Source organism: Anoplopoma fimbria, chromosome 20 (genome assembly GCF_027596085.1).
Source record: "Anoplopoma fimbria isolate UVic2021 breed Golden Eagle Sablefish chromosome 20, Afim_UVic_2022, whole genome shotgun sequence".
Classification (NCBI taxonomy): domain Eukaryota; kingdom Metazoa; phylum Chordata; class Actinopteri; order Perciformes; family Anoplopomatidae; genus Anoplopoma; species Anoplopoma fimbria.
Genome location: NC_072468.1, coordinates 20,297,816 through 20,314,134, shown reverse-complemented (window position 1 = coordinate 20,314,134; position 16,319 = coordinate 20,297,816). Strand labels below are relative to the sequence as shown.

At 40.3% G+C, this 16,319-nt stretch overlaps 1 protein-coding gene across 2 annotated transcripts; it reads left to right on the top strand.

Annotated features, from left to right (window-relative positions):
• The first annotated feature begins 632 nt into the window (after positions 1 to 632).
• thrap3a (thyroid hormone receptor associated protein 3a) lies at positions 633 to 16,129 on the top strand. 2 transcript variants are annotated; one of them, XM_054622044.1, is made up of 11 exons: positions 633 to 774; positions 6,031 to 6,193; positions 8,935 to 9,852; positions 10,285 to 10,959; positions 11,212 to 11,384; positions 11,759 to 11,870; positions 12,172 to 12,256; positions 13,680 to 13,861; positions 13,980 to 14,160; positions 14,270 to 14,416; positions 14,553 to 16,129. In XM_054622044.1, the coding sequence occupies exons 2-11, from the start codon at positions 6,054 to 6,056 to the stop codon at positions 14,787 to 14,789; spliced, it is 2,850 nt and encodes a 949-aa protein (XP_054478019.1). In that variant the 5' UTR covers positions 633 to 774; positions 6,031 to 6,053; the 3' UTR covers positions 14,790 to 16,129. The 2 variants fall into 2 exon arrangements, with proteins under 2 accessions (XP_054478019.1, XP_054478020.1); XM_054622045.1 differs by lacking the exon at positions 633 to 774 and adding an exon at positions 5,795 to 5,948.
• The last annotated feature ends 190 nt before the right edge of the window (positions 16,130 to 16,319 follow it).

The window sequence follows — 16,319 nt, the reverse complement described above, 5'->3', positions numbered from 1 at the left end:
TTTTTTTTTTTTACATGTATTATATATACTGAAAACATTAATGAACACAGACAAAAGTCATTCAAGTTGCAAGACTTTAAAACATTAACTCGAGTAGATTCAAGTCCAAAACACAATAACTCCACGCGTACATAGGCCAAGTACAAATAAAAACTGGACTTTACTACAATGAATGTGCTGTGCATAGCTGGGGACGAGGTGAAAAGGAACAAGGAAATAACATTATATTCATAACAAACAAAAAGGGATGTAATCAATACAGAAGAGCACTGTACACACATTGTTCAACACCAGTAGGCTATACAACAGACACATTATCCACAGTAGCTGTTCCTTGTAGGGGCCATGGTTACTACTGTGAGTTTTCATCGGGGATTATTGGGCTTCTCTGACAGAATGATGGCATTAATGGAACGGAGGACCTATTTGTTGATTGTGTTTCCAGCACAGGGGTTTACTGGACTCGACTCATTCACAGCGATGTGAAGGCGGAAGGAAACATGAAACTGTTTAGCAGCACCGGGCGGTCACACCCCCTTTCTCCAGCCGACACACACACACATACATACATACACACACACACACACACACACATACACACACTCATACATACACTCATACACACACACACTTAGACACACGCTTGACATAAGCTGGGCACAGCAGCGCAGACAAACAGAAGACAAGGAACACATTGCCTTTTAACTCGTTTCTGCAATATTACGCAGCGCTGCTTGGATGTGACGCGACAACACTGAACGACAACGCTGACCGGTGAGTAGTTTTGGGTTTTTTTTATTTTTTTTCCTTCTCCATATAATATTATTTTATATCATGGTCGAAAGTGAAAATAATTGTAAAAAAAAAATAAAAATGTATTTTTTAATGGCAGGCAGCAACATAGAAAACGAGTCGTTGCCCAGCACAGGGTTAATCCTTTGCCAATACAAAATCACTCTATGGAACATTATTTGCCGCCAGATTCTGACTCGAAATGACATTTCTGCACACAAATAGTGACAAGAAAAAGTATCAAAAGTACATTGTCTGACTCTGAGAGGGAGCCATGGTTCTGAATGATCTCCTGATGTGATGTTAAAGTCCGTATTACTGATAGATTGATCATTTTCCGTCACGCTTGATCCCGTGCGTCATTACGCATTAGGATGCACCCTAAAGTCTATGGATGTACATGAGGAAACTCCAGGAGGATGCACTGGATGTCTATCCTTCAGGACATGACCCCGCTGGCTTTGATATGCTTTCCTTTTGGAGTAAAGTGATGTCATTTAAGGTGATGTCTACCAAGTGTAGTGAAAACATCTGTGAAGTAGCTCAAGGGTTGAATAATTTGCTGGAAGCTCAGCAGTCTTAGCCATAAGTCGACGTTTATATCTTGATCTTTGTTTAACGGTTTAGTTATTTTTTTTTTACTGTGCACCCGTTGGACCACCAGAGGACTGAAGGAGGAACTCAATATAGGAGTTGTTTGACTTTACCAGTTGTTTTTAGTGGTTAGCACAATGACTGTTGTGATTGCAGGTTTCACTAAGTTGTCCCTCCACCTACTGTAAACAGCTGAGATCTTGAACCAAGCCCAACATGTCAAACACAGCATCAAGAATTGTCTCTTAGACTTTAGGTTATCTTTAGAGTTTACTGTAAATGTGGGTTTTGTGGTCCAACTTGAAACTATTTCTGGCATCCAATGAAGCAAAAAAAAAAATAAATGAAAACATTATAATGTAATTTCCTGTTGGGCTGCCGGGTCCTGGTTGATCCTCTAAAACAAACACCAGCAGTGCAAAAGTACACACACACACACACACACACACACACACACACACACACACACACACACACACACACACACACACACAATGAAAAGGTGTGCCAGAAGCAGCATTACTGATCACTTTTGTTTTCACTTGTGTGCAAGCCACCTTCTTTGTGAGAATATAGGTTAACTGAGCATTTAACAATCCTGTTTTGCATGTATCTGTATGTGGCTCGGACGTGTTGCCAAAGTTGACATGGGTGGTGCCAAGAAACAGGACATTTTAATATCTGTAACACTGGACTCCCTACTGCAAAAAATGAAAGCATTCTGGTGATACAACATGCCACTCATGACTCATGATAACAAGATGAACACCAACTGTGTCTAAATGCTTCATGCAGGGACATAAAGGCGCAGGAAAACACAAACAACAACTGTACGCATTTTCAAAAGATAGTCCTCTCATCGTTGGCTAGGCTGTTCCCGACTGAACATGGTGATGACAGACAGTTGAGGATCATGTCGGTGTGAGCTGTATGACATTTTTCAGGCAAAAGTAGCCTGGAAATCGTGAAGTGGAAGACGCTACCTTTTACTGTTGATGAAGAACGTTTTCGAAAAAGAAATAAATGACGAAAAAGCGACGCAAATCCTTCCAAAAAAACTCGCTGAGTTATATCGAACTGCTTTAGTTAGCAGGAAGTAAGCTGCAACTTGGATCGTGTTATCATTAAACTTTCGGCCAAGTTCATTGCAAAGCTGAATGGTGTTCTCATCTGTCATTGTAGGCGATTAGCAATGAATAATGTTGCAGGAACTCTCTGCATGAGGTCATCCATTTGTCTCTTTAGCACTTACAGTAGCTCCCTGAAGACAAACAAAACTCTGCTGAATAAATCAGGCTATTCAGAATAAGTTTTTTGAAATTCAATAACCCACGAAGGAAGCTGAAAGGTTTATCTTGTGTTAAACAGCTCGACCAGCGGCTTTACTATCCATTAACTGCCTCAGCACGTGAAGTGTCTTGAGGGAGCACTAAAAGGGACTGCCACATTTCAATATCCAAAGATTGAGCCAGTGGCAGTTGCTGTGGCTTTTCTGAAATAGCGAGCGGGGTGTCTCAGGGGCACATATAGATAGCAAGTGTGATTCCAGCTGCCACCGTGGCCTCCAAGTCTTAATGATAGAGCAGTTGATGAGTGGAGTGTTTCTTCTGATATGCTTTGAGCTATGTATCGAGTTGCTGGACCATTGTTGATCAGAGCTACTTTTGCCATTACATGAAATAAACAGCTGATGAGGATTATACAGCTGTCGCTCCATACTCGTATAAGGGGGGCTCTTAATCGTGTGTGTGTGTGTGTGTTCTTGAACTTTTTTCCGTGCAAAGCATTATCAGTGTATCATAAAACATGTCAACTCACCATACTTGTTTTGTGTTGAAGACCTACTTTTATTGTTTGTTCTTGGTTCAATAACGTGAACAAGATTGTCCTTTAAGATACCAATCAAATAACTTCAAGATGATTCTTTTGTGAGGGAAGTTCATCTTTGGTCAATTAACACATTAAAACCAATATTATCTATCTCAAAATCTTACAACTGATAATACAAGCATAGATGATCAATAACAAGGACACCCAGTGGTAAAACTCGGAAAGAAAAACCCCAAGAAGACTGGAGTTAGACTTTAAACCAGGCAAGATGTTTTATTTTCCTGCTGCTGCAGTTTGTGTATGCGTCATCAACTGTATGATTTAGTGCAGAGTTGGCAGTGTAGTGACAAGCGCACGGGAGAGGTTGGCAGTTGACGAAGTGGTTTGTTCAGTGTTCAGGATGTGGTGAAGGTGTAAAAGCCAACATTAGGGACAACTAAAAGTCCCCACAAGTGTAGTAAGACATACGTGTTTGCACATGTGTCAGTAACCGGTTTGTGTACACAAATGTAGTAGTGAGTGATTAAAGACTAAGCTTACCCTTCAGAGAGGCTGAAATCTCAGTGATTAGGCTACCGCCCACACAGTGTGCTGCCGGGACAGCTGCAGCTGGTTATTAATCAAGCGTTAAGAGAAAAGCTATCGGAAACGATCCCACTGCTCGATTCTACCAACTAGTTTTTTTATAATGAATACAGAAGGCAGGGAGTCATAATGCAATACTATTTTGACTGGGCAACAATAGCTTTGTATCGACAGTTTCTGATCACCCCCATTCAAAGGGAAATATTTTCAGCCATATGAAAATGTCTGGAACACAGATTTGTTGGTTTAAAACATTTAATTACAGCAATTACAACAAATGTAGAATAATCCAATACAAATTAAGTAGCAGTGTATAAGATTTAGTGGCATCTAGTGGTGAAGTTGCAAATTGCAACCAATTGAATACCCCTCCGTTCACCCCTCCGTTTGCAAGCGTGTCTGAGAACTACGGTGGCCTTCAGGTGAAAACATTAAAAATCTAATATGACTGAGTCCCTGAAGAGGACTAGCTCCGTATGTAGATTTAAATGGCTTATTTTAAAAAAGGTAACAAAAACTATTCTTAGTTTCAGGTAATTTATACACTGATGAAAATATAGTTATGAACACTATTTCCCACTTCTGCCAATAAATCCAGCTTAATCTTACAGTCTGCTCCTTTAAATTTTCATCCTTCAAGGTCAACTTCCCCCAGTATATGTAAAGCAAAAATTTAGCAGACTGGCACAATTCATTTATTTTACTGTCTAGCTACCATGTGCTGGAAAGGGGCACATCTGAATGCCATTCGAGAAATGTGCAGCGTAAGCTAAGCCGACGGTCTGTTGAGGCTGGAACCTCAGGAAATTATTCTCTGAAAGCCAAAAACAACAAGCTGCCAGGAATGAGTAGAGTGGGAAGTTCACAGAGCATGAGGAGGAGGCGGGGGAAGATGGATACATTTCAGTGCTCAACCAAAATAGTAGCTATGGATGCACACTGGGACCCTTATGTGATAGCGTGCACTGGTTTTTAAATCCCCGTCATGTGCAGTTGGCAATTTCCTCTGTCCAAAGTCCTTGAAGATGACTCATAATGAAAGAACATTTATATGATCCCTGGCATGTCCTGTAGTCCGAGGATCATGTGTCATAGATAATGCCATGTGGACCTTGGAAAGAACCGGGCGCTCCTGCTATAGAGAGGAGTCGAGAAGAAACATAATTTGGAGTGAAACTATACCGAAGTCTTTGTGCACAGAACATGCAGTCCAAAGTGAGCATCTCTCTGGTAGCAGATTTGCAGCACATGCAAAAGTGTTATGGTGAAGTGGCTACAGAGGAAATAAGCTATTTTCTCATCTAGTCAGGTGAACCTTAAATATTTGCCTTTTTGCAGCTCAGCATTATATTTGGGAAACATAGTTCAAAATATGGTCATTACTTCCTCAATATGATTCAGACTTGTTTACAAAATATTTTAAGCAACATCTGTTCACACCTTCAACTTTGTATTGTTGTCACATTCTCTGTGGCCTTGGTGGAGTTCACACGTTTTAACCATATGAAACTACAGGGTATTAGAGGTTTTAAAGGTGTGCATATGTGGTAAGGTTTGGAGTTGATTGAAGAGACTTATCTTATATGTATGGGCAAAAAATTCAAAGAAGCGCAGTGACGGACTGAGACTGACTTTGAAGATAAATAGTACTGAACATGCTGGCTAAGCTTTGCTCATCTTATTTGAAAAATGTATTGTCTTTTCTTTTGAAAACGACATAACAAAAAATCCCAGTTTTTTTCACAAGATCACCCGATTAACAGTATATATTCTGTAGTGGAGGAAAAGTATAGCACACCTTACTGATAACTAACTTTGTATTTATATTTTATAGGGGGCTCAGCAGTTAAGTAGTCAGATGACTGACATACGACTGCCCTTTATGCAAATGATCAGCGACCAAATAAAACTGGTTCTGTTTGGATGCCCTACACTATTGCCTTCTTCCTTTTTCACAGCTGTTCTGTTTCTTCACTCAGCTTTTCCACTAAGACTTCTTTTGAAGTGCATCTCGGATGACTCATCTCTGTCGGATATTGAATTTCTTGATTTCTTGACTCTTGACTCGCTTTAAATTGTTTTTATTTTTCTTCCGTGATAATCGTTAATGATTAATATCCATTCTATGCAGCCAATGCCTTGATAAGGTGATTGAATAACCAATTTTATTTCATTTTGTTTACCGTTGACAAAATCCTAACTCGGCTGTACAACTCTTTTGTACTACAGTTTGAGGTTGGCTGGCTGCAGTGATGTCCAGAGCCACAAAATCTGCCTCGAGGTCTCGGAGCCGCTCAAAGTCCAGGAGCCGCTCAAGGTCCCGGTCAAGATCCCGCTCCACCTCCCACTCAAGAAGCTGCTCCAGATCTCGGTCCAGGAAGCGCCATCACCGGTAGAGTGCCGTTTTATGGACTATCTGGCTGTGTTGTTTTTGTGTGGTCAAGATCAACTGCATTTTGCTTCATTGTTGGAGATGCCTCTTTTTTTCCCAAATCAGAATCTTTAAAGCAAGGCTTGATAACTGATTTTTGAAAAATATAGTATTTAGTACAAATTAATGAAGAATGCCTTGACCCACCTAATGACTAACTAACTAGCAGCTGGTGCAGCAGGTAAAGTGCCGCCTTGTTATGCACAGACATAACTATTCATCACCCTCTATTTCCTGCTAAGCCACTTTTCCCGTCAAGTTCTATCTAGTAAATCTTATCTTAAAGAGATAACCATGCATCATGTTGGTAAGATTTGACATGTGAAAAATATGCATGCAGGTAGTTCAGTTGTGACAGTGGGTATGTCAACAGGCAGCTTTCTGTTCTGTTATAGTCAGCATGTCCTGTTAGCTACATCATTTTTTGATTCCCATCTGGAATACCTTTTTGTCTTGTCCTGGACTTTATTACTTTAGTTCTCATGAACTCTGGAGAGCTGGTGCAGCATGAAGCTTATTAATGGATTTGGGTTGGATTCAGACTCTAGACTCTGGCTTCTGTATCAAGAGGAAATTGATGTTTTAGAAAGAGTTCAGCTGCCGGTTTGTGAATTTACTTAAGTAAGGGTGAATATTATTGCAGTTTGCATTTCATGGGAAAACATTTTCATATTATGAGTAGTGGCATATGAAAATATTTAATCAAGAGGGCAGCATTTGTTGTTGGTCAGTTTGCTTGAATAGAAATGGCCTGGTTGTGGGGTTATCGGCTGGATATGATGTGCGTTTGGAAGAAAAAGTGAAGCTTCACTCTGATGCCTTTGCCGTTTCTGGCAGAATGACTGTGGTGTGGTAATATAATGGCTGGGCGGCTCTTTTCCTGGCAGTGTTGTAGAATGTATTAAAGTAAGCATGAAGAAGAGACATGGAAGGAATCGAATGGTTTACTCTTCCTGTGCCCACCTTTCTCATGTGCAAATATGTTTGTGGTCACACCGGAAATGTGCAAGCACTGAATGTACACATTAGCATGATTTGTGTATAAACACAGATTCAATTACATTTTTTTTTTTTTTTTTAATTCTCACACTGAATGTACACATTAGCATGATTTGTGTATAAACACAGATTCAATTACAAAAATATTTTTTTTTTAATTCTCACACATATTAACCTACATCTTCTAAGAAAAGCAAACATCTCCAACATGTTTGCAGGTCTGATGACTTAAAACAAACGTTTTCCTCTTGACTCCCCTTTCACTGTCAGCATATCTTTAACCACCTCAGTAGTTAAATGGACCACAGATGCAGACTGCTGCAAAACACGTACTTTGGGCTCATTTAATGTTTAATAAGAGAAACCATAGTGCATTGTATACACTGAAACCACATTGGGATTTTGATAGTACTTTGGTGGAACAGTCAGCATAGTAAAAATGTCTCACTGAACTGGTTAAACAGCCAGTATAGTTGGCATGCATAGAGTCAAAGGATTGGAGTAGAAGAGTTTTTTTTTCCTTTCACATGGTCCATGTGACGCTCTGCTCCTCTCTGCTCATAGCTGGCTAGAGGAGAAGTAGTATCTGTAGCTCCCAATGTGAGTGTGCAGTGCTGCTCAGTGCGCTGCTTTCCTTGCTCACTCTGTATTCCAATGCAAAAACACACTAGGTGAGTCTTTTTTTTAACCTTTTTACATGGCTTTAGCATGTCTTTGCATGTAGCGTTATACTGCTCGGCCCTGTCCATTTAGAGTATTGTTCTGCAATATATAGGCTTTGTACGTATTTGTAAAAATACTCACATTTCAGCAGGTCTTTATATTATATTAAGATTCTAGTTGGAAAACTGTTGAGCAGATTCTTTTTAGGTATTGACAGTTGTCTAAATGTTGCTGAAGATGTACAGTTGTTGCGGAGAAAATACTAACAGAAAAACATCAGAACTAGTTAGATGTTTTGCAGTAGATTTGCGACATTCATAACCTCAAAGACGTCCGTGGAAACTTGTGGATATCATGTTTAAATGGGTTGATCCAAACCGCTGAAGAGAACATGCTTTATCACGGGTCTGATCTATAGACTGTGTTTAGGGTTCGGACTACTGGATGACAGAAGGCTTTTTATAACAAGTGCAGCAGAGCCACCATGTGGCGTAGTCCGACCTTGCACCCTGGCTCTGTACCACAATGAGAAATCTTTGCTTTTCAAACGGATGGTTTAAGTGGCAATCTAAGAAGTTATTTTGGGGTATTTGTTTGTCAACTCATAGCATTTATCTTTTCTTTTCTACCCCAAAGATGTATCAGTGAAACAGTTTTTGTTCCTGTTTACTGGGTTTATCATTGTCCATTTAGCCATAGTGGCATTGAGTACTCTACAGTGTCCTTTTCACTTTGTTTTAAGATTTTTTTATAAACTGAGTGACCAGGTTGTACTACATTGGTGTAATGTCAAAGCTCTACATGATCACATATACAGGAGGGGTGTATCTGTCTGTCTGCTCAGTAAAGGTTAAAAGAGAGTCTCAGGTCAATGTTAAGAGTTTAGGTAAGAACCTGTTGGTTACAGATTCAGGAAGTATTGTATTAGATTGCATTACAATCCTCAGAAACACCCTTTTTTTTATGTATCTCTATTCATCTTAATTTGTGCATTAAATGATAACTATGTGCTTGTTTTTCCTCTTTGCTTTTGTTCACAGCTCCAGGTCTCGGTCTCGGTCGTGGTCAAGGTCTCATTCTCCAGCTCATAACCGGGAGAAGAAATATACGAGGGGATACCACAATGGTCGTGAGTTCCGGGGATACCACCGCGGCTTCCGGAGGCCGTACAACTTCAGGGGCCGGGGGCGTGGCTTCTTCCCACGTGGACGCTATCAGCGCGGTGGCTATAACAATAACAACAACAACTTCCGACCCAACTGGAAGAATTACAAGCAGTACCCTCAAAAACAACAACAACAACAACAACAACAACAACAACAACAACAGCAGCATCAGCAGCAGAACTATTCACAAGGACGCTCTCAAAACCTCCAGCAACGCTCGGGAAGCCCCTCTCGTGATCACTCTCATCACTCTGATCGATCCTCCTCGCCATTATCCAGACACTCGCAGCATTCTTCCGCTTCCTCACACTCCTCCTCTTCCAAATGGAGGCCATCCTTGCTGCAGACTAACCAGAACTCCAAAGATGTGAAAGAGCAGCTTTCTGCCTCCGGGGAGGTTGAAAAGGAAGGAGGGGGAGATGTGAAGCCAGCGGAGCTCATCGGGGTGTTAGCAGGAGATGCCAAGGAAGGCTCATGCAGTGGGAAAGCTAAGGGGAACTGGCAGAGCCTGACGGACTGCAGCAGCAGTCCAAAGAGAACGAGTCCTCTGGCAAGTTCTGCTGTTATTGTTGGTCAGAGCAGCCAAACTACTAACCAGTCTTGTCCTTCCCCCAAAATCAAAAATGATTGCGGCAACGGCGCCCCCTCTTGGAAGTCGGTGTGTAGTAGTTCATCCTCTACCAAAATAACCCCACATGAAGGTCTGAATCCAATGCTTTCAAGCTTTGACTTCTTCTCCAACGAGGAATACCTGGATGGAGATAAAACAGCAATATCCTTTGCCTTCAGACAGTAAGACTGATTTTACTCTTATTTTCTCAAATTGTTTTATCAGACTATGCAAACTTTATCAATTTGCAGATGCAATGTGATGGATTATTGCTTGAATGTGTTCATGTGCCTTTTTTTAAGACCACACTTTTTTCTGTTATTTTATCCTGGGTAGTCACATGTGGTTAACAGACTGAAATGTAATGTTATTTAAGGGGATTCAAACTATTTGCCTTGTTTAACAACATTGTTTAACAAGGCAAATGATGTAAATGTCAAATTAGAGCATTTACAAATAAGATTTTCTAAAACACCAGAGGAAAAATGGTGTCACATAAGTATTTTATCTGTCAAAATGCTCTAATTTGACATCTTGTCAGTTAAATGTCTGCAGTTGTCACACAAGTTGCATGCCCAGTTAGATGCAGCTCTTTATCTCTTGTCATTGTTTAGGTTTTTGGAGGAGCAAAAAAAAAAAACTAAAGCTTTGGAAAATGGCAAGAACACAGAAGCAACTGATGTGGATATGGATCAAGGCAAAATGAAGGGCAAAGCCTCCGCGAATCTCTCTGACTCAGTGTCAAGAAAGTACAGAGAGGACATTGATGGTGAAGTGTCTCTGAAAAGCTTTTTGAAAGCTTCTCCTTTTCTGTCTGCTGACGGGGAGGAAGAGGAGGAGACGATTATCAAGCCCAATTCAAAGTCCATTCACAAAGACTGGCACAATGGTGACGAGTCCTCTAAGACAAAGATCAAGGTCACTCACTCAGCCCGGGAACTGTTTAATGAATGCTTTGGCAAATGGCAGAATGTGGCCTACTCACAAGAAGCCAACAGTGACCTTGACGCCATGGAGGACATATATCTCACTCGAAAGCAGGAGAAAGCGGCGGCCATTGCTGCTGCGCTCGCCAAGAGGGAGTTGGCGGAAAAATGTGAGGGACTGTCCCCAGACATGGGTGGTAAAGCCAGAAAGATGGCAAAATCTCCCTCCATCTCATATCCTACACCACCACCACCAAGGAGGAGCTCTGACAAAGAGCTCAGGGGAGAGGACTCACATTTCATGTCCTCAAGAAAACAAGAAACTAAACTGAGAATGGATTTCTTTGGAGAAAGCCTGATGAGGTGAGCATCACATAATGATACTGGGTGATTTCCTCAGTGAGCCAGACGTCATATCCGTACGTCCCGATGGACACATTGCAACAGTAGCTAATACTAAACTTATGATATACTGATTCCTAAATAGAATTATATAAATATATTTTACTTGTTTGAATGTTGTGTTATGTGACTGAAGGACATGTTTTCTGTTTTTAAACAATTCTTTTCAACCAAAATGCAACACACCCGAGTCATTTTTTTCCTCATTTTCAGGTCTTCTGATATTTTAGCTGAGGAGCGACAGTTGTCTCAAGATCTTGTGCAGGCCTCAAAAAAGGATCAGGAGTTTCGCTCTATCTTTCAACATGTTCCAGCTGCTCCGTCACAGAGGTGTCCCTCCGAGCTGTTTGCTCAACACATTGTCACCATCGTTCACCACATAAAAGGTGAGTCCTAACCTCATTTGCTGTCATTACTAACGAGTGGAGTATTCTAATAATATATACACAAATCACTCTACATGTTTAATTTAGTAAGATTCAACCATTTCATTTGGCCATACTCAGCATTGTAACCTTCAAATTAGTAAAAAAATGACTTCATGACAAATGCAGTTTCTCTGCAAACCAAAGCATTATGTATTTTAGGGGACTGTAAAACAAGGCCTTAAGCGCTTACTTATGTTTTCCTACAGTTTATAAAATCCTGTGTCACATGGTAATATTCAATTCAATGCAGCATCACAGTTGGATGGGAAAAGTGACAAGGCGGTAGAAGCACGTACTACTTTAACAGCCGTTTTTACCGTGTCCCTGAACAGCTCAGCACTTTCCGTCCTCTGGAATGACACTTAACGAGCGATTCACCGTGTACCAAAGACGAGCTGCAGAGAAGGAAATGATGAAGCCAAGAAAAAGCCCAGAGATACACAGGTAGAGTCGCCTATTGAGTGACCCTCTCACCTTCAGTGTGCTGTGGCTTCACCTCCTCTTTTAACAGCTTTCAGGTATTTCTCTCACCTTTCCTACCTGAAAATCAACACACTATCTTTGCTTATTTGTTCTCATGCTCGGTGGAGGTCAGTTTTATTTTCCCACCAATTTTTCTTTTCTTTTGTCTGTTTTGTGTCGTCTTTGCAGTTGAATGTAGCTCGCAGTTTGTCGTTTTGGCCGTATTGTTAATTTTGCAATTTGCATTCAATCATCTTGTCTTAACTGTGTTTCCTTCTCACAGGAGAATCGATGTTTCACCAAGAGCTTTTAAGAAACACTCTCAACTTTTTGAGGCGATGAAAAGCTCAGAGGATGGCACTTACAAGGTGACTGAACATTTTGCAGAATGAAAAAAAAACAAACAACAGCAAACGAGTGAGCAAGCCAGATGCCTTTACACCGCACTCTCTGAAAGCCTGTGGCTTTTCCTGAAGGGAGATACAGAGTCTAAGAAATGCAAAGGCAATATAAGGCACTTTGACTTTGTTGTTTGTTATATATGGCCTTCAAACATGGTGAATTGCTTAGACTGTGGGCACAAGCCTGACCAAGGCTAATGAATCATATAAGTTCAGAAATGGAAGCAAATGTGCCAAAGCTGTTCAAAGGACTCTAAGCAATTGTCTTCGTAAGTATTCTTTAAAAAATAAGGAATGGAATTAACCAACAGCAAACACTTTATGCACCTCTGCTTACATTTATGTGCCTAACTTTCTGAGTAAACTCTCAAAATATTTCTTTATTGATGCGCATGGACACATGGTTAACCATGAGGCACAAATACTACTATAATATATTAAAGTGAGTAAACTTAAATTAGCATTAACAATCCTATTTTCTTTTTCTTCACTATTGTAAAAGAACGATGTCATACAGTTGCTCAACAACTACGAAGTGTGTATACTTTATAGTCGGCACCTGCAACTATTCCCCAAAGCATACCTCAAAGTTTCTAGATTGGTTTCCCACCCCACAAGCAGCTATTGGTTTCAGTCCAGGTCAGAACAGTACGATAATCAACTCACAGTGACTTTAGACTTGTGTGAAACAGGAAATACCTCACTGTGCACATTCAGGGATTGTTTCGAAAACACTTTGAATTCTTGAAAGCACCATGTCTCTTTAGCTCCGATGGTCAAAATGTGGGAATTGGCTGCTGGACGTAATGTTACACATGGAAGCCATACAAGCAAGGAGGATGTGAAATATGCTGGTGCTTTTTTTTGCTGTAGTGCAGCATATTCTTGAAGCCTTGGATACTGGACTTTCGCACAAGCATTTGAATGCCCAGTAAGGAGTTTTTCAAATGACACCCTATGGACATTTAAACATGCAATAACTTAACTTTGACACAAAATACAGCTGACTAAATGTTGACAGTGACCGATTGCCTATCTGAAGCAAATTGTTAATTATTTTCAAGTTGATTTTCCTACCATGTTTAAATAGCTGCTTTGAAGGCAGAAAAAAAACAATCTAAAAACACATGCTTTGGAGAAAGGTTCAGATTTTAAGGTAATCCTAAAACATGCAAAACTTCTAGTTCTTCCCTTTAAGTGCACTGGAAAATTCACTCCACAAAAGCTTAGTTTTGTTAATGCCAGCTGGCTGTTAACAGGGTTTCCCCTCTTTACCCATGGACCTTACTGTTTAGTTTAAAAACCACCTTGGCTGAGAGCAGATTCATAGCATTTACATGCTAATCCAAAGTCTGTCCACGACGTTGTGTTCTGTTTTTGATTTGCTCAGGATGCCGGGGAAAAAATGACGGGTGACCCGATGGACCTTCGCTTGGATATTGAGCGCCGTAAAAAATATTCCATCCATGACAGAGATTATAAGCAGGATCATGGAGAAGATGTTGGAGATACCCCAGATTCTAGTAGAGAGAGATCTGTAGAAAAGTTATCCAAATCCAGCGAGAGATCAAAGTATGTGAGACTGCCCAGTATTGTTTACAATTAACTTAACATGTTTGATACTGTTGTTCATCTACCCTGCATGATAAAGAGTTGGCAATGAAGGATTTTGCATGTGCCATTCCTACAGGAAAAGTCAGAAGAAGCGCTCTCGCTCAACTTCGTCCTCATCTTCCTCGTCCTCTAAGTCCCAAAAAGAAGATCTGCCCCATGGCAAGTCTGATCCCCAAGATAAAGGCTTTGAAAAGGTCCAACTGGGTCAAACAGAGTCACCAGAACCAGTTGAAAGAGGAAGGCCACGTGGAGGATTTGTAAGTTTAACAAATTATGCTGGATTGACTAAGGAGCAAAGTTTGGAGGAATGGATGTGTCGAGATGATTTAGCTCCTTCTGAATTCCTTGTCTTTTGTCCAACCACAGCAAGTACATATTCGTGGAAGGAGCTGGAACAGAGGCAATTATCCAGGAAACTGTTCACATAGTAACACGATGGCAAACATGGATGTACAGCTAAAAAATGAAGACTGGGAGCCAGAGTTCACTCCCAAGAGCAGGAAATACTACTTGGTAGGGTTGATCTCATTCCCATTCATGCCTCCCATCTCTGTTTGAATCAAACACGGTGTCGTTTAGTTTATTCTAGTACAAGTTTATACTTTTTTGCAATTGTTGTCTTGACACACCTCCATCCTTTTTCTCCCAGCACGACGACAGAGAACGGGAGGCAGAGTGCAAGATGGTGGACAACCGAGGGCGAGGACGGGGAAGCTTCACTCGTGGAAGGGCGCGTTTCATCATCCGCAAAGCCACTGGGGGCCCCAACACCAATAGCCCCAAATGGGCCAATGACAAGTTCCAGATCAACGGGGAGCAAGGTGACGCGCAGGAGGAGACAGAACAGGACCATAAAGAAGCAGACATCGACGGACAGAATACTTGAGCAGTGAAGCAGCGTGCTGAAAATCTTAATTTTCTCTGTGTTGTTATCGGATCTGACTCAGTTATTTTATCCACCACAATGGATTCATAAATGCAGATAAAAGACTCTTTTATGCCTTAATTTCAGTGTAGGAAACTCACTCTGACCTGACAAAACTATTTTCTACATCAGGATAGAATTCATATCTAGTAGAAGCACTGTTTCAGGGTGAATTGCTGTTTCTCATAAGAGAAGTTTGATTTATGTTTAAATGATTTATTGCTTTAATTGGTTAGGGGGAATTTCCTCTTATCTCACAGGAATAATAAAAATAAAAAAACTATTAAATATGACATTTATGACAAGTAGCAAGAGAAAAAAACATCCTAGATCAAAAGGAGGTTGTGCCTCATATTTATGCAAATGAAGAAATGTTTTGTGAGTGGGCTACAAGATAAATAGTTTTAGAAAAGCACGCTTCTTGTTTCGAGCTGTGTCTTGTCTGAGATAGAATGACAGCAAGAAGTACACTGTAGTTCATGTTGACATAAAAACATCGCTGTTTAGCCAATGCAGCACTCTACAAAAGACCCTGATCTGACATGGGACCAAACTGTATGGGGTCAAAGGTTACGCTCTACTGTCTTTCATTGTACTACAGCCAACAGATCTACAATACTAGCTGGCACCATACACGACTGTTACCATGAGGATAAATGTACATTTAATATGTTGCTCATTAAACATTTGGCAGTCAAACTATTTCTATACATTACAGTAGCTCTTTGCTTAATCTTGGACACCACTAATCAATGTATAATATTGATAGTGATTATATTTTTTCTCAAAAAAGACATTCATAGTTTTTGTACCTGGCTAGACAGGATTTTGTCTGCAAAGGCATTGCCATAGATTTTGATGTGTTTTTTTATTCGCTGTTTTGCAAACATTTGTCCAGCCAATATTGATTATATCAGTTATGTAAATTGTGTTCTACAGTGTTCATTTTGTGATAGAACAAGGCTCAACAGTTGTATTTGTTTATACAACACGAGGCAATTTATAGAGCAAAAGTTACAGTTATGTCTAACCTAGAATAAGAATGTTTTTCAGTGCATATCTCCAATAAATGTATATCTAGGATTAGGCTCATCTCTGTTTGGCTAACTGCCCATACAACTGAAACACATGTTCTTGTGCCTTGCTGCGGGTCTGCCGGTCTTATTTGTACTGCAGGCCTACTAATTCAGATGTCACATTTAAAGCATGTAAACTGCTTAAATTAATATTGATTTTCTAAATAGGTGTTACTGTTCTTTTTCTTAGAGAATGTAAATTAAAAGAGACACTGATTACTTTAATGTTTGCTTTGAGGTGTGTTTTTTTTATTGTCATTTCTTTGAGGTAAAAGTGCAATTCAGGTAAATCATTAATCACATCATCTCTTTATAGCAGTCGTTGTAGTTTTCTCATGGGAAGCATGAGCTTGATGCTTGTCCTCAGCTAGACTCCCACCAGTTTTTAAAGTGACACCAGAGAGGAACTTATCAT